We start from the raw sequence: 19,073 nt of genomic DNA, 5'->3' as shown, positions 1-19,073 counted from the left end.
CGACGAAATGGGTAAGCTTATACGATGCTATTTTAAGGTTAAAATCTGCTAGTTATTCCATAATATCCTATGCCTTCTACATGTGTTTTATTAGCTTGATAAATCAGTAACTAGTGATACAAGTTGATTTAACTGCTGTCGGATTTGTTATACATTCTAAAGTGGTTGTTTCTATGAAAAGTTTCAACTTCATTTACCAAGTGCGATGTGGTGACTCGAGAATTTTGTTGTTGTTGTTGTTGTTGAATGTAAAACAGCATGAAGACCACACGAAATTTCTTTTGCAGTTCAAAGCACAATGGCTGTAACTATTGAATCATTGTGGTCTGCCATGTATTAACCGATACACGGTTGATTATAAATACTGTATGGAATAGTTTACGAATCTGGAAACTTTGAAGTTATAACCATAAAATTTAACTTCTTGTACTAGGGTAAATTATACGCGTTTTCATTGTACGTATGTAGTTACTGCTAGCTTCACCAGATGGGTTGCAGCATGTAGAGGAAAGTAGGCTGCATGAATACTACGAAAACGTGTTCCCTTCTTCACTGAAGGTCACCCCAGGTGATGTTAGACGCTGAGTAATGAACATGACAAATATCAAACATACAACGGACTGCTGCTTCGTATTTGGAAGTTCCCCGATTCAAACCTCTGGCCGAAGACTGGCTATCTTGATTCAGATTTTTCTGGATTTTCCCAGTCTCTCCACAAAAATTCCGGGATAGTACCTTAAATTGTACCACGACCGTTTTCTTCCAAATAATTCCCAATACGTTACTTATTAACCAACGTATCATCCAACGCTTATAGCATGAGTTACTGAAAGCGTCTTTAAATAAAACACACAAATACGTGACAAAAATTGTTTATTATTATTTTTATAACAACATAATTAATTATTAGATTTGCAAATTATTTACCTTGTTGAGGAATGGTACATTTTATGCTCTAAGATGTTCTTTTTAAAGTGTTAGTATAGAAAGGAGTAAAATATTAACTAATAACTACAAAAACAGCTGACATGCACAGTTGGTAAAACACACGGCTTTACTTCAGTGCATCATAAATATTAGTCTCAGAATTTTACCCAAATACAGAATCTTTATGCCTACACTTTATACAAAGTACAATTTTTTTAATTTTAGTATTTTTTAAAATGAATGTTATTAAGTAATTTTAATGAATTGGGTGAAGATTTCTGTCTTCTGGGTTGTTGCGCTGTGTAGTCTGGTCGATGTTAACCAACGTTTCAGAGGTCATACTGCCTCCGTCATCAGGGCGATGAAAAGTTGGTAAACATCGACCAGACTACACAGCGCAACAACCCAGAAGACAGAAATCTTCATAGTCACCGCTGTGAAAACCTCAAATCTTACATATGTTTAGTCTGTTACGTTTGTTTCTGAACATTCTGTGCAATAACGTTATTGGCTGAGACCAATACTCAAAACGTAGGCCTACAAGTGAAAGTTCAGGTGTATTTTAATTAAAACCTTGTTAGTGTTATGGCTAATAGCCAATGCATCGAGTAAAACAGAAAGCTAATGTGATAGAACGTAAATAGGAATTTATGGTCGTCAGTGTTTTATAATATTTTAAAGAGTATTAATGTGACATCCATTATCAACGCCTTTTACGGTATTACAACCCTTCCTCTTCATCGAGTTCTCTGTCGATGATGCCGTAATTGTAAGGTATCTGCCTCGTTTCGGTAACGTTTCTCATGAAGTGAGCAGACTGTTTGGGTGTGCGTTTTCTGTCAGGATCGTTAAAATCCACGTGGTACAAACCGAATTTCGACCTGAGAAGAGAATTAAATTCACAAATTACTGTTTTGTTTTCGAATTAATCTTCCTCTCCATGTTTTATGCGCTGTTTAATGAACAACTAAACCAAATTTAATACTTATTCTTTGCTGTTTCTTAAGAATGCAAAGGGAATAGTTTAATGTTCTAAAAGTTTAATTTATCTGATAATATTGTATGGTACTTCTACCTCCGCAGAGAAATACATTTTGTTAATTGTCCTTAAAACATAATTAATTCACAACCGTCCTTATATCCAAGCTGAAAATTGCCTTCTTCCTCTAAGTGAATTGGATGGAAAATAACATGAAAGATTCCTTTCATATCTAACATTCAATAAATATTCTTGTATATTTTAATTGCTAAAAACTACTGGATGAACTGGGCTGTGAAACAGTCGGCTCCCTTTTGTGTTAGAAATTGCCCTTGCCACTGCTGGAAGATGCAGTTCGAATCCCAACAGGGCAAACGTTTTCTCTCCTTCACTTCGTTCAGATCGGCTTTCGTATCCATCCAGCCTCCTGTCTAGTGGGTACCGTGCTTCTTTCGTCAGAGGTAAATCGGGCGGGGCGTGAAGCTGACTATTCACCTACATTAAGTGCCGAAGTTAATGCGGGGAGCTATATCTGTATCCTCCCTACACCTCTGAGTTTACATATTACTTTAATCCTCTTACTTAAATGTCTGAAAAAACTTACGAGTAGCCATTGGACCATTCTAAGTTATCAATAAGGCTCCAAACTGTATAGCCAATCACTTTGCATTTGTCAAAGTGTATCGCCTTCAGTACCTCGATCATGTATGTCTGGAAAAAGAAATATTATTTTATTTAAATCTTATAGCAGTTTGTTTAGGTTGAAGCATCTTGGGTGTAGATAACACTAATAAATAAAAAAAAATAGATGAGATTTTAGGTTCTCACGGTGGCGAGTATGAAGATGACTGATTTCTTGGATGTTTCACCACGTAGACGTTTATACCGACGTTTCAGAAGTGCTTGCCGTCTCCATCATCAGAGCAGTGAGAGATATGGTGGAGCACTTCTGAAACTTCTACAAGGCTATACGACTATACATTATATAAGACAATCATCTTCAAATAAAAATTACGTATTCAATTTTATTATCGTATTGTCAATGGGATTAATCATCAAGGCACAGGCCTCAGTTTTATGATATTTCGATTATTTCTCTTACTGTGTCCTTCATGTGTGATTTTTTGGCCGTCTTTGCTTATTCGGAAATTGTTAGGGTAAAGGTAAGAATTAGATTTTTATGGGATCACAAAGTGTTCAAGATTTATATTTTGCCTTCATGTGATACTAACAAATGAAGCGGGGGAAAGCCTGTAACTAAATTTTACTCAAAACATGACGGAAGTGTTGTATTCATTATACACTAATTTTAAACTTTAAATTTTAAAAGCGAAACTGCTGTGAAAGGTATTCGGTTCGACTCTCGGTCAGGAGACTGTAAATTCTGCCTTTACTTTTCTAAAGATTTTTCTCCCTTCCTCTAATCTTATAAAGAAATTGGTTTTTGGGGTCGCTTCCTATCAAACCCTTCCTAATATATTACACAGTCTCTCAGCAGGTGACACATATGTGAGAATTAAATAACATTTTTCGCTAGTCGATCTCTATTTAATTTGTAAGAGCATTTTCAGTGCCTTTCTGTAAAATTACAGAGGTGACAGAGAGTCATTCTTATATTATCATAATAATTACGACTCCCTGATAATGTATATTTGTGTGCGTGCGAATAAACTTGAAGTTCCTTCAAATAAATTGAAAATATGCGCATTTAATAGTTTAAAGTACGAATGTACTGTTTATAATTAAACATAAACAGATATGTCGTGCACTTACAGCCAGATAATTAATTCTTATTATATCATTTAATTCTCCATTATCAGCAAACCCGTTTTCTGTTATTAAAATTTCCAATTCTTCGCCATATTGCTCCTTGATCCATTTTATTATATTTCTTATTCCCTTCGGTGTTACCTAGAACAAAGCATTTTTTTTTATTTGTAGTGTTCTGTCTGGCGACAGGTCCATATGAACAGGATCCTTCCATCCTTTTCTCGGACTGGGACCTGTTCATATACGTTCTTGGCAGATGATCCAGAAGTGGTTTGCCATTGCCTTCTTCTGTGTGTGAATGGAGTAATTGTTATGATGCCACGGAAAAACCGGGGAAGCCCCCGGAGGAAAACTCCGTGTTGCCTAGACCACGGCCTTGCCCAACACAAGTTATAAATTCGGGCACCGCCGGGAATCGAACCCGAGACCCCAGGATTACAAGGCCAGCGTTCTAACCGCTAGACCACCGTGGCAGGTAGAATAAAGCATAATACGTAAATGATAATTTTATATATTTTTGTAATACACCCTGAAACATGTGCCCTATTTATGTGGAGTCTTGCATTTCACTCTTCCATTCACTGCAGTTCAGTAAATGCACACTTAATTTAGTTTTGGGTCAGTTCACCTCGCCATTTTTCTTAAACTGGTTTTGCACAGCTGAATGAATTTTTGTTGGCCAGTATTTCGTCAAGCCAAAAATAGAAACCTATTTTTATACCAATCATTCTCTGTTATTTATGTTGGAAATTTATTGATGTAAACTTTTGATTGACGCATTAATCAAGCAGTTTGTTTCCGTTCCATTCCAGCAGTCATTTTAAACAAATAGTGTTTCCTTTACATTTGTTATTTCTGACTTACGCTCTCTTAAAAGACAGGAACATTTTAAAATATTATATTCACTGTATCCTCTGAATTGTTCGTCTTTTTAGGGAATTACGGTTTGTACAAAGTTGATTTGGAAGACATACGACAAATTATGAGTGTATTTGGTAGCTATAATAGCTAATATTACAATATGCTTTGAGAAATTTACGATTTGTTTCGAAATATTTGTTGAAAGCAAGCATTAAACTATTTTAACTATCCCTTAGGAAGAAGGAAAGCTTGCTAGACAGTGTAATACTTTTGCCTCAAATGCCTCTTTTCAGATGCTCTATATTCGAAGTACGTACCTACAAACACAGAGTATAATAATGAAATAACGCACAGAACTCTTACCGATTCCCACGTTGAAGTTTCAGATTTAGGCCAGTTATCGGGTTCAATTAATGTACCCTTATCCCTGAAATATGAAGGATTGGCTCCAGTGTCTCCTTTAGCAATCAGATATGAACCGTACTGATTCAAGGCAAAGTAATCGGCAGTTCCTAAAAGACATTTTCGCAAATATTACACAGTTGCTGTGGGAACACGTCAGTATAACAACTATTATTATCACTAGTCGTTTCAAGTGTTCCAGACAAACGAAACGCGGAGGAATTCAATTGGCTTTGTTTAGTTACCTTTTACGTATACGATCTCTTCCGAGGTGAAGGAAGGTAGGCGAGAGGTAGGAAATCCTTCTGCCAGACTGAGATTTCTGATTCTGTCTTTCATTATTTGCGGGTAATCACCCTCTTTACTGTATATTGGATGGGCATACCACCCGAGCTGGAACAAAGCGGTTTATGAATGTAATTATAAGGTAATATTAATAAACTGCACTGGTGAGATTTTAGGTTTCCACGGCGGCGAGTATGATGATTGTCTTCTGGCGTGTAGTCCAATAGAAGTTTACCAAATTTCAGATTTCTTCATTCTCAGTTCAATTAAATTGGGCTGCTAAAACTAGTGGATATGTAACAACATACCTTCTGTATTGTTTATAGCAGTACTCCGGAGGGAGGTATGTCTTGTTAATGTTAGCGAGAACATTTTTGCATTTGTATGCATTTCAGATGATTTGAAACAAAATTTGATTTTTAACACCGAAAATATGGCTAATATTTTATGAAGGGTTATACTAAGTTAAAGATGGAACAAGGCCATGGAATAGGGCCATAGTAACGTGGTAGTAAACCTTCATAGATTATAAAATTGGGGAATTTCTTGACCGGAAAACGACTATGTACTTTGAAAGGGGAGATGGGTACACTGATAAATTGTTTTGTAATTTGTGTACCCTTATTTTGGAAAAGATAATTTGAAAGTGTTGGTAACGGCAATGGTACTGTCTCAGTTATGTGATAGTAGTAACTTACTGTAAACTCCAGTTCTGCTTTGGTGGCTTCTTTATCATCCGTTGAGTTCTTATGTTCTGGCACGCTCCATTGAACGGACAGATTGAGGGATATTTTGCCTGAAATTTAAATGTTGGTATCTACTAACACTGGTAGATCTCATTAAATTTACGCACTTAGTGTTTTCTCTGTGCTATTTATATTTTCACCCAATTAATTAACACTGTATCAGTACAATTTTAAACTTCAAGTTTTACACATAGGCTTACTCCGAAATTAAATGTTTGTTACAAAGACATTCCGAAGTTAGTTACAATCAAACATGTTAGTAAAGTTAATGGAAGAGAGAAGATACCTATTGTTTTTAAATTTCTTTGTTAATCACGCACAGTATACATTCTTCAGGCATGTTACAACTTCATAGAACTTACTGGAAATTATGTCGTAATATGTTGGATATGCATTGTATCCTAATCTTAAATGAAACATAAATTTTGGGTTTCAAAGTCAGACATTTCGTGAATTTACAATAGATCAATATGTCCGCAGTTCGTATCGATAGTTTTTTGGACTTTATCCATCGTCCTACGTTCTACAAACAAAACACTACATTTCGGAAGCTGGATTTGCTCCTGTCTTCAGGGAGTGTTAAACTATCTCCGGTGGAAAAAAATGTCGAACGAGAGATTTTATGGGGTTAAACATGATTATAAATATGCATTCTTTGCAGTACGCTGGCATTCCAAAGGTATTTTTTACGCAGCATCACGTAAGTCATCGTTGCACTGTGATCCTAGGTTATTCTCGCGGTAAAGTTGTTCCAGGTCGTCTTTGCGTCTTAGGTCATTCTTAACACAAATGCGATTCCAGGCCATTGATGCGTAACAAGGTGTTCGAATAATGGGTTTCAACAGTAGGATTGCAATTATGCGTCATTGAATGCGCGGGACCATCGGCACGATGTGATCTGCGTTTCTAAATACGCACTCTTCTTGACTTGCATTTGTTTACATGGGCTCCGTGCATATCTAGAATGAAGTTTAGGTTTGCATCTTTATAACTGTAGTGACTCTCTCGAACCGTAAGTACGAAAGGATATGGGAAAGGAACATTGCCAAGAACACGCGACTGATTTGATAGTCGACGACTTTTCCCAGATAATATCTCCAGGCACTACGACGCATTAGGAATTAGATCAAAGGCCGGCTATTACCTAAATGAGACATTACTGCTCCGTTGTGAAAAAGTTTTTAGCAGACAGAGGCTAACACTATGGAAGTCAGGCTCACCTTTCTGTTTGGCGCGATAGTGCTTGTCATATAGATGATAAACTCTTGCGTGGGCCTTGATCATGTTGTGTGCTGCCAAGTATATACCAACTCCAGTAGTGTTTAAACCAGGTGCTAAAGTCATGACTTCATAACCAAATGCATGATTATAAGGTTCGTTAATTGTGGTCCACATGTGTACCTAGAAACGTATTAAATAAACGCTGTCGAGAATAAATCTAATTTTAAATGTAAAACTGATATAGTTTCCAAGCTGTAGGTAAATATGCATTATAAATTGGGCCCACTGTTCCTGTAGGCAATAAAGATTTGCAGGATGAATGTTCATTGCTTTCGAATGTTTCGTGTTGGTCTTCTTTCAAGAACTTGGTATGGAAACACAGCACTACCTCAATATATGTGTGCATTAAACAACTAAACGCCACTTAATTTACCTTTGTTTTGGAGTAAAATTACGTTCAGAAATGACGTTTTGAAATAAGGTACAATGTAACCCTTTATTTTTATTTTTGGGGCGTATTGTTCCCCATACTTAAAACCATCAGCTTAAATGACTACGATTAAGCATAACAAGCTACCGCCACTTAAGTTGTGTGCTTTCACTGCGATATAATCTTAGTGCTTTTATGTTCCATTTCTGTGTAAAGTTACACGTGCTTCAGCGTTTCGCTGTAGACGCGAGTAGCTACTAATATTACAATTTTTATTTCAGACTTAGGGTTGCTGGAAAATTATTCTCTAGAAGTAAATTACTTACTCTGTCGCCAAAATTTTCAAAAAGTACCTCAGCATATGCTTCGAAATATATTATAATGACGTCACTGGCAAACCCTCCCAGGTCTTGTAGGTATTGCGGAAGATCCCAGTGGAACATGGTCACCTGGAGGTACGATACGTTATTAAATGTAATATCCAATCTATTTTCCTTCCTTTCGAAAATTATATTAATTTTACTTTGAAATAATGAACCATAAGATAAATGTTAATAGGCAGATTTGGTTAAAATACAACGTTATTGAACGTTAATGCGAGTGAATTTTAATTTAAATAATATTTAGAATTTATTTCTTACCGCGAGAAAAATACAACGAATCTCCGTTACAAAGATAAGTTATTTAATTCAGCCAAAAAGAAATCTCTTTATATACTTTTAACCAAATTAAATTTACAAATGCAATGTGCTGGCAAAATGCTGAGTTATTAAACATTAAATCTGGTCGTGTACTTTGTTACCACTCTTACCACAGGCTTCAAGCCGTTATTAATCACTTCATCGATGAGTCTATTGTAATAGTCGATGCCTTTTTGGTTGATGTTATTTGGAAGTCCCTGAGGCATGATGCGAGACCAAGAAATGGAGAAACGGTAGAACTGCATCTGAGAAAATATTATTGACAAATTATATCAAGGGCATTATTCCAGTAGGGCGTATCACCATTTTGCATAATTGGAGATTATTTGTCTGACTACATAAAATAATTGGATATATGCCATCCCAGAAGGGCGTAATGCAACTGCATTTTGGCGTATGAACACTAATTATGAACATCTGTCAAAATAATAAGTGTAAGAACTTGGTCGCCTGTAAGCAAGCTGTTTTGTTAATACGCCCTTCTGGCATTATGCCCTCGTTATTTACATTGAAATTAATGTAAAGTCGTTCATGCTCTTGGTTGAATAGCGCGTCATGACGACCTATTAGGTAGAGGATGTACAATTCCACACATTTTAAAACAAAGCACGAAGTGAAGGTGAGTGGTTAGCTTCGCGATCGGTCGCTTTGCCCTCAAAGAACTAGCATTCTCTGCCCACTACATAAGAGCCTATGTGAACCGCAGATCCAATCTGGATGCTGTGACGGAGAGAGAAATGTGTCCCTACTGGGAATCGAATACTGGTCAAGTAGACATTTAGCCAAGTAAGTTTCTCCATTGGCTTGGCATATAAAGATAGAAATCATATTATTTTCGTTTAGATATTAAGCGGTTTATCATGGGACACGTTGTATATCGGAACAGTGCTTATTAGCATTGTGTGAAAATGTGTCGTGGTGTTCGCTTTTAGAATAATTGGTCCCATTCTTCGAATCCATTATTAGGATGCACTTTGCACTTCTATAATAATCTGTGGTTACGGTAAACGAATGTTACCAAACCCAGATTTATTTTTTGTAGAGAATAATCACAATAAATCTACGTCCACTGTATTTGTTTTATGTTTGAAACTTAAATTTAGAAAAGTACGTGGTTTCAGGCTTTCATGGAGTTCGGCACTACTTTTGATCATGCTTTGATTGAAGTAACCATGTAGACATCGAAGATGGAAGCAGTAGTTATTTCGGAAAATTTTGTCAGTACAACCCACGTCTGTTCTGTGCTATCCCACAACACAAGATCAACATGAGCATTTGGAAAACCTTTTACAAAACTATGCAAAAATAATATAATTTAGGTAACCTTAGTGCAATAAAGAGTGCACATAGAGGTTTTAGAACAGGCCTGGTGATACAGTTGGTGGTACGGGTTAATTATTTGTTGTTTTACCCCCATTTCTTTTAAAGCTCTGACGTCTTCCTTATATTTGAAGTATGATTTGGCAGCATCATCTCCATTCGACCCATCAGAAATTCGGTCAGGATGTGTGTGCGTAAATGTGTCCCATATACTCTGACCCTTTCCTGCAAAATTAAAAAAAAATACTTTCAGAAATTACAATCACAAAACCGAATTTAAATGTCGTCTATGTTCAAGTGTGTCCCTCATACACAGAATAGCAAGGGTCGGTGATCAAGTAGCTGGTTATTCTACGTACATAGTTGTATTTTTTGTTATACGAACTTCACGGCTGAGTGTTTAACACTCCTGTTACATTTTTGGGAGGTCACGGCTTCAAATCTTATCCCGGAGATAGGTTATCTGAGGGGTATTCTTCGAGTCCTCAGTCCGTCAAGGCAAATTCTGGGATAGTACCATAAATTAGGCCTTCCATAGCTTTTCCAAGTAATTTATTAATCATTCGACGATCTGTGGTCTCAGCTACTGAGAACGTCATTAAACTAAACACAACTATGTGAACACATCTATTGAAATGGAACTTAAAAGTTATGAGTAGAGTAGGAAAAAAATTATGTTAGCTTATTTTAAGCCCACAATCAGGATTAAATATTAGTCCAATATGTTAACAATCCACTTACCATCAACATTCCATGCTCCTTCAATCTGATAAGCTGATGTCGCTGCACCAAAAATGAAATCTTTTGGAAAAGTATAGTTTTTAGAATTATTTCGCGCCATAACTATTATTACGATGTTTAAGATTGTAAAGCACTGTATTTTGCACGATAGCATTCTTATGCTGTGTTAATTCTGTGCTGTCGAACTGGTTCTCTATACCTACACCTCTCCTAATCGAAGTAACACAAGAAACAGAACGCATTCGAGACAGCAGTGTTATTGCTTGCATATGACATACTGTATTTGTGTAAGACCTGACAACATGTCAAATGATAATACGTAAAAAAAATCCTGTTTCTGATAAATTAGTAACGGAAACTTTGTCATGTTTCATACGTTCAATGTCGAAAGTAGCGTGGTAAATTGGCTTGACAAACACGAAAAAAGTAGAGCTACATTGATTTCATAGGGCTATTTTAAAAGAACTTTGGCATGGATCCAATCAAAAATTAAGGTACTAAAGCACAGACAACACTGGTTATATCATATTCGGATTGTGAAAAAACGCTAGACACCCTAAATAACTTCTATAGAACAGGACAGTTGGAAGGAGACTGCTGGACCGATCAAATGTTGAGGTCGAATCAGATCATTTATTGGTCTAACTTCGTGATCTGAAGATGGTTCATAAGAATTTATACTGATAAAGGGTTGCCTTTGTTCATTTATTTTATGATACTTTCGTTGCAAATAATTGAAAGTAGCAATGTGGTTTCGTCACGTCCGAAATAATATTTGTGGTATCTACGTAGCTTTAAATAAAATGTTGGATATTTATTAAAATAGGTGTTATCTGTGAGTTGCTGAGGCCTACAACGTAATGTTAAATTTAAATTTCTTATCACCGGAACTTCAAAAACGAGGGCCTTACCATATTCTGAGGTTGTTGAATGTGGGGCTCTGAAATGTTTAGTCAAAAAAAACACTAACAGATATAAATGAGCTCCTCGGTTAAATTATGATATGAACGTCGAAATCTGTTTTATCGTTTAGGAGCGGAAACGTACGAACACGCGAACACGACATCTCCTTTAAGTGTTCGTTTTATGAACCTTCTGGGGAAAAAACGCACTGTCTTATTAGCAGGGACGATCTCTTATAGATGGAGCTTTTTTCACCAGCATTGATCTAGAGTTGAATTCCGCCTCTTACAGTCAGGTAACACTGGCTGGGATTTAGAGAAATCTTAAGGGATGGAATCGGGCAGCCGAAAGCGCGGATGTGTGAAATGAGGTTTGAACCCGTGCCAACAGACAGCGTGAGTGTGATGGATGTCCTGTGCTGGGGGAACCGAATGAATCTCCTACTTGGACGGATAAATGACGACTTGGGACCTGTCATAACTAGAACATCAGCTCCGGCAGATAAAAAGTGCATTTTATACATTATTATCAGTATATATTTTTTATTATATATAACATGTATAAAATACGCAGATAAAAGTATATATATACAATCATTTGTATACTTATACATTCCACATTTTATGTACCGAACTTCATGTTACCCGCATACAGACGGGATTTTACCGAAGTTGCCCGCACAACAAAAAATGTTGGGCAAGCCTACCGTAGACAGTCACTATACCGACTGAGCTACCATGCCTAATATCGGAACGTCTAATGTGACAAAGTCGCACGTGAGTCTGATAGTTACAGACCTGTGTTGTGTGTCCTGTCTCGAAAGATCTGACAGCGCAGAATTTTTTTTTTGTGGATGTTGCCAGCGTTGCTTCCAGTGCACAGTAAATAACTGTACAAGTGATGTGGAGTTGGCTTCCTTCCAGCTCATCCTAACATAAGTGAATTCTGTTGCTATGTGCAGATAAGTAGATTTTGTCAGACTTGATGTGACAGACATGCTCTTCCCGGCTTCGTGTCAGGATGAGCTAAAGTGCGATAAGTCACGTACCTGATCGCTCCTCTGAGATGCAGTGACGGGAAGGTGATTAACTGGGGCTTGTATACTCGAGAGTTCCCAGGGGTTACAAACCCTTCTAGAGAACCATGCAGAGCGGAAAGATGTAGCCTTTTCCAAGGAATAATGCCTTTATGCGCTGTATATTGCGAATCAGCATGATTCAAAAGTATTTCGTCAAACAGTTCTTTGGATTCGTGGTAACAGGAATTGTTCGATTATCGGAGACTTGTTTTTTATATACAATATAGGGCGTAGTCAATTATCAATGTACAATTTTGACAAAACATTATTTACAGGGACTATATACAAATATTCGGCGCCAATCGATATTTCTACGCTAGTTTTAATAAAAATAAAACATTTTATAGGTAAGATACATTTTATTAATTCATTAATTTTAACTCTTATAGAAGACGGAAGACTCTTATTTCAATGTCCTATCAGCGCCAAATATATTCAGGCCTGAAAGAGCAGTATTTCAAGAGAGTTATGTTGCGTTAAGTGTGGAAAGGGTTAAATCGGCTCTGAATATTTACTCCTACAGCAGCTACAATTTGCATGTACGTCCTAACAAATTATTAATGTAGGTTAGGTTACTTCAGTTAGCATACTTTCTGATCATTGCTGCAGATAATGAATTTATAGCAAAAATAGCGTGGCTTTGGAGAAAAGACCGCATTTATGTGTAAAGCGGTAACGTATAATAAACAGGGTCGCTGTGCCATGGGATGGCAAGGTATGAAAGTTGGGACAAAGGAAAGGTGTGTAAAAGCCAAAATGTTATTTAGCGCTACAATTTGAACCTGGCCTGGTGCAAGTATAAGAACTCTCTAGATGCCCATTCAGCAGGTTTTTATGAACTCTCTCAGCCATTATCTGCGTTTCCCCATTTCTGTTTGTGCCTGAAGTTGGGGTTCAAGTGCTTTTAGTACGAACGACTTCTGTGTGTTCATGTCAGCAACTTGCAGTTTCTGTAATGCTCTTTTAAACGAAACGAGACTTTGAAACTTTTAAAACTCGCGTTTTGGTGATGGCCAAAAACCAACATACACGCCATCTCTGCCACTGTTGCTTGTTTTATAATTTCATTAAACTTCTCTCTTAGTTTCCTCTCAAGCGTACTGGTATAATTGTGTCTTGGGCATATTCAGGGTCTATTTCGGCAATTTCTGTGCTATATTGTGAAGCGGGTCACCTACCCAGGCACCTCTGCCACACGAGAAAATACTTTCCAATGGAGTTTATTCTTTATTTACTTTGCACAACGCAGCGTTAAAACATGCTTTTTACTTTCTCTATCAATTTTCGCGGGTTGAAGCATCGCGTTTCTAAACATTCTGTATCAACTGTAGATGCTGTTTTTAGCCCAAAGTAAACGGGTTGATTCCGTATCCAAAATTACAAAATTGAAAAAATGGTGATGGATACGAATAGGTGTGTTTGAAACGTACTGTCCATCGATTTAATTGTCTGCGGAAAGCCAAGAAACAATTTATTAAGTAGTGACGATGTTCTAGATGTTTATTATTGCTTATGTGTATCGCGGTAAACAATCGTAATCTTCGCTACCACTGAAATATTGCAACAAGCTTTATGCCATTGAACGCAAATTATAGCATTAAGTATATAATAGGAAAGTCTGAAGAAAATCTGTGAGATACGATCTGTAGAAACGTTTGATTTTATCGAAATTACTAATTGTAAATCTTTAGTATGCATAACTATATGAAACACAGTCCTTCTTTAGAAGATAACACTTTGAATAAATAATAAGGGAAATAAAAATATAAATTCTATATTATAAATTATCGGTATGTCTGTTCCTCTCCAAAAGTTAATGGGGTTTGTTGATATTTATAATAAGTAACTGTTTATTTAATGCGTCTCTCTGTTTACGTTCCGACGTTAGTGACAATTTTAAGGGAATTTAAACAAGTTCATTAAGAGGAACAGGTTTACGTGTTTGGGTAACCCACCAACATTTGTTACATATAAATATCTGTCTTCTGGGATGCCAAAGGCTCCTCTAAAACGTCGGTCGGTATCTGCCAGACTACAGAATCAGGACCTAAAATCTCACCTTGTCACATGTACCTTAATGATGTTCTTTGTTGAAAACCATGTCTCTAAGAGATTGAAACTAAGCTGAATGGTGGGCTAATTCCTTAAGTCAAGTCGCTTAAAGGGACACACTACTTATACCTAGCGAAAGATGTGCCGATGTTTTTCGTAAAACAGTGTTATGCATTTTCAGTAATTAAAGTTTATGGAACCAACGTAAGCTATGGCTTTTCAGAAAATTTGAACACAGACATCTTTATCTAGCAACAAATTAGAGAACTGCAGAAATGTGTTTTCTCATCTCTGCTTGCCTTTTTGCCGGTTTAATTTGTAGGGTTGCCAAGCGACCACGGTCTGTCCAGCCAATCAGTTTCTGACTCCTGGTTACACAAGCACGCGGGCCGTTTCTGTTATTGAAAGATACTGCTGATCTTCTAATTAAGAACAAATTCGCCATCATCATTAATCTTGTAGCAAAGACGAGGTTTTAATTTGCCTGCAAATTAAGCTCTTTCAGGATTAGTTTCTGATTTTTTGCTGAAAGAATTTCTAGGAAATTAGAATGTATGACTTACGTTTTGAACTCAATATAGATGCAATGTGTACAGGTAAACCGGGGGATACGGTATGATAATTTGAAACGCGTGTGTATGGGTACGTCACGCACTCTGATTAAACTACGTCAGCGAAACATAGTATAAATAAAAACAGGATATGTGCATACTGAATTCATTTGTTATAGTTTATGGAGGTTTGGACAAAAAGAAATTTTCCGTCGTAGAACAGAATTTTTATTAACTACTAACTTTGTCGTCTTTGAATGGTGATAGTAAAAATGCCATTCACGATGCTTATTCTAATTTGTAGCCTACTTTTTTTCCTTTAAGATGAAAATGTGCTTTAACAGTGTCATGCTGCTTCTCAGCTTCACCGTCAACTTAAAAATTATTTCGCCACTTTTCTTTTTACCTGTATTTTTCCTCAAGGCATTTTTGTCACTCCTTTTTCTAAGCATTCATCCACTCGTCTACTTTCCAAAAAAATTATAAAAATTAATTTATAGAAGAAGTAACATTTTTCCAGTAATTTTGTATGGTTACCAGTCATGTTAGACACGAACAATTAACGATAATTCTGTTATTGTTGGAATCGATACAAGGCTAGGATTAATATTCCACGTAGCATGGATCGTAAGTTAATACATTAAGCTTCTATAAAGACTAAAGTTTTGAATTTTGTTAAGATTAAATATGAATAAACTTTTGTATCTGCCTCGATATCTGCTAGTTTACCATCGCTTTAGCATTGTAAGCTATAAAGATGACCATAAGTTTAACGAAACATTACTTTAAAAACGTGTTTGCATCGTTATTGATGTAAGGACAGAAGATTGTGTAACTGACGGCTATTAAAATAAAATTTTAGTAACTAATCACTTCTTCCGGCTAGCCCTGCTTTAAGAACGCTTGGAACTTTGCTCCTACGCACCTCATACAGCAAGATGGCATGGGGCTTGTGCCTAGGGACAAATGCGAATTTTACCTTCACATGTGAAGCAGCTAATTTGGAACTTATAGCGGTAGCAATAATTCTGGATATGCAGCCCAAGGAAATTAACAAAATACCCAACCCCAGAATTCGTGCGGTTGTACTAGAATTTTCAGACGAAGATCTCGTCCAGTGATGTTTGTGGGTACCAGACCTCAGACCAAGCACTCCCGAGCGTTAGTCATTTACATTACTCGACTGATGAGAGAGAAATTATATTAGGGCGAGGTTCTAATTATATGTTTTATTCCTGATTTTGCCCCTCATGCCTTTCAGTGGCCAATGCTCAAATGGTTCCTGACTTGATGTCCACTGCCTGCTAGTATCGGCAGGACCCTGTTTTATAATTTGTCTGGCAGAAATGTTACCTCTCTTCTGCCCCTCATGACAGATAATGACTTCCCCCCTCTTGTTTAAACTGAATACATTCATTTTTTTTTTTGAGATCCCCTTCGGCTCGTTATTTTTACTTACGGAACAGAGACTGCAGAGTGAGATCCTTAAAATGGTAACCCCTCATTTGTAAGCACCTCGACACTGCTGGGAGCCTAACCATTCACAAAACACACCTTCATTATCTTCTTTCCCTTCGGGCCCAATTTTTATCATGCCTGTAACGTTCTAAAGTTTATTAAAAGAAACATTTCTTACATTGACTTCCTAAGCATCCCATTCTGAATGAAGATATCTCTGTTTGACTGAAGAGAAAAACTGTAAAATGAAGGACGACATGCTAGCTGACTTCGTATATAATATATATATTTAGTTAACAATTTCTGATTTGTTTGATCTAGTAGCTGAGCAACCGGATCACCTCAGTGCAGTGATGCCAGCGACTGAGCTTACTTTTGCAGGAATTTGTTAACCTTTAGAGGAAAAAGGTATCAACAGTAACAGAGAAATCATTTTGGAAATAAAGGCATTCTACAAGAGTACACTGGTCCAGTGTTGTTACATTTTAAGATGAAAAAGTCTCTATTAAAACTATGACAACTTTAGGCGTGCATTTATCCACTAAGTTCTTCTTTTGCAAACATGGTATTTACAAAGATCTATCTACTTCTTTTAATCGTTCGCGTATGCCGCGGGCCACGTTTAGAATTCCAGTTTGTCACGCGTGGCCCACAATTTTTTTACCACTGAGTATGAACTATTAATGCAGCTAAAACCGCTGTGATTTTCGTGTTTCCCCACTAATCCCTTACACAATATATGTAATATCGGGGTTGTGTTTTGTTTCTGTTATGCAGAATACTTTCCCAGCAAGAGTTGTACTAAATTTATCGAACAAAGCAGTAAAGAGCATATTAAAACTTAAATAGCTGTAATACTAAGATGTCACAATGGAAATCACGAAAGCATCTTCCCAACTTTGACACGTATCAATGATCAACGCTTTGCTATCCGTAAGTGTACAAAAGCCTGGTAAACGCAGCTGTGGGGCCTGAAACAATATAAACGTATAAAGCCAGATTTCGTTAATACGATTTTCCCAGCAAGCCGTTTGAAGACCAATCCAGTAGGAATCTCTGCAGCCTTTATCTCCAGTAAATGTGCGTCCTCTGTAGATAAATATATTGGTTGGATTCAACAGGAAAATGAATGGAATTGGACGGCAGGAGAGCGACAGAGAGACAGAAATTAATTTCATTTACGTTTCAGTCAGATGAAATTTTCATTACGGTCGAAGGACTGCTGGTTCGGGGGGGGGGGGGGGCACTGTTCATAAATTCACTTTTTTTACCAGGTATGGATGACAAATTGCTTGCGACACAGTGTCGGCTCTTAACACATGGTCTACAGTTACTTTAAACAGGTAGTTTCTAAATAGGTTTTGGGTGTAACCTGAAGATGACCGTATTAGCTTAAGCAGTTGCTACATTGCTTATATTAACCGTAGAAAATAAATACATTGTTAATGATTCGGATAAGACTTATGGGTGTTGGAAAAGATTTGTTCTCCATAATTGAAACCCTTTCACTGATTTCGTAAATAAAACGTGCGGAGGAACGGATTTCTCCGCGTTAGTGCTTAATTGTAAAACGTGAAAGTAATACATGATAAAAGAGTTTATAATTTGCGTCATTCACTTTACGACGAAGAATCGCTTGTCCTTGATGTGTCAGGAGAGATTGTATGTGCTCGTAATATCCTAGTAGTGTTATCGTTACCTCGATTTGAAGCGATGAAGTTCAAGGGGGCCTCTGCTTCTGGTTATGTTCATGGAAGCTTTTACCTATATTACATACTGCAATATCAAGATTAATTTCAGGTCTTCATAGTTAACAGTTTTTTTACGTCGTGTTTCAAGCAGACTTTGCGAAGCGCGAACGTATGAATGGAGAGAGAAAAAATAAAAGTGCGATGGAAATAATTTTGAATTCTATATCCTAATACCTTCCTCTTAGTATGCAGAAAATAGTAAATTTCTTTGAACAAGCGTGTTCAGGGAGATGTGAGATATACGTTCATAGTCTGAAGAGACTGCATCATTTGTCTAAATTTTTTCGACTATGTATGCAAGTAAAAATACTGGATTTTTTAACTTCGATAATTGTCTCCTAGCTTACTGTCAGATGAGGATGTCTGTTATCTTGAATATTGCGCCGTAGTCTGACAGAAAATTGCCGACATTTCAGACGTGTCCAAGAATCCTATGATATTAACGCTGCAGACTTAATCCATTGGTATTCCCGAATGCTTAAATCTCTCTCGGCTTTGACATACCTCGCGCTATCTGGTGGAGCGTTTTAAATAACTCCCACATTAAAGCTGAAAGCTCTTAAATATGACTTTTTACGTTATATTTTTAAACTACGGGCTTTATATTCACCGTACTTATAAATGGCCAGATAAAAATTTAGTTCCAGGCACAAATGAACAGTTTTTACAGTGTAGTTAGCCTAATGGTCTCTGGAGGTAAATGTCTGTGAAGGGTGTTAGTGGATTACTTCACAATCCATTTCAAAATGTCGACTGCAGAAGCGCTAACATTCACTAATTCATTTTCATGTCTTGGACACCAAAGTTCCGGCCAGTGAACTTACGTGTCTAAGAACAATTTTGATTAATATTCAAAATGTGGTTTAGAATACAAGGTGCTTTATAATGTTTAAAAAT

The 19,073-nt window shown here is 36.8% G+C and overlaps 2 protein-coding genes across 7 annotated transcripts in view; one reads left to right on the top strand and one right to left on the bottom strand.

Moving 5' to 3' along the window:
- Window positions 1–19,073, top strand: part of LOC110836161 (uncharacterized) — a 312,398-nt gene that overhangs the window by 120,865 nt on the left and 172,460 nt on the right. The gene's annotated exons all lie outside the window — the stretch shown is intronic.
- Window positions 857–10,653, bottom strand: LOC110836166 (myrosinase 1). 2 transcript variants are annotated; one of them, XM_087358013.1, is made up of 11 exons: window positions 10,384–10,653; window positions 9,734–9,867; window positions 8,433–8,567; window positions 7,975–8,070; window positions 7,191–7,371; window positions 5,923–6,020; window positions 5,185–5,332; window positions 4,901–5,049; window positions 3,680–3,817; window positions 2,511–2,617; window positions 857–1,808 (listed from the first exon to the last, which is right to left on the bottom strand). In XM_087358013.1, the coding sequence occupies exons 1-11, from the start codon at window positions 10,535–10,537 to the stop codon at window positions 1,649–1,651; spliced, it is 1,500 nt and encodes a 499-aa protein (XP_087214139.1). In that variant the 5' UTR covers window positions 10,538–10,653; the 3' UTR covers window positions 857–1,648. The 2 variants fall into 2 exon arrangements, with proteins under 2 accessions (XP_087214139.1, XP_021932743.2); XM_022077051.2 differs by having other exon boundaries at window positions 7,948–8,070; window positions 10,384–10,652.

This window comes from Zootermopsis nevadensis, unplaced genomic scaffold, assembly GCF_977971745.1.
Source record: "Zootermopsis nevadensis isolate Lab colony 2312 unplaced genomic scaffold, Znev_1.0 Znev_ptg000029l, whole genome shotgun sequence".
In the NCBI taxonomy this organism is placed as follows: Eukaryota; Metazoa; Arthropoda; class Insecta; order Blattodea; family Termopsidae; genus Zootermopsis; species Zootermopsis nevadensis.
The sequence above is the reverse complement of the archived record's forward strand: the minus strand, read 5'-3'. Positions and strand labels throughout refer to the sequence as shown.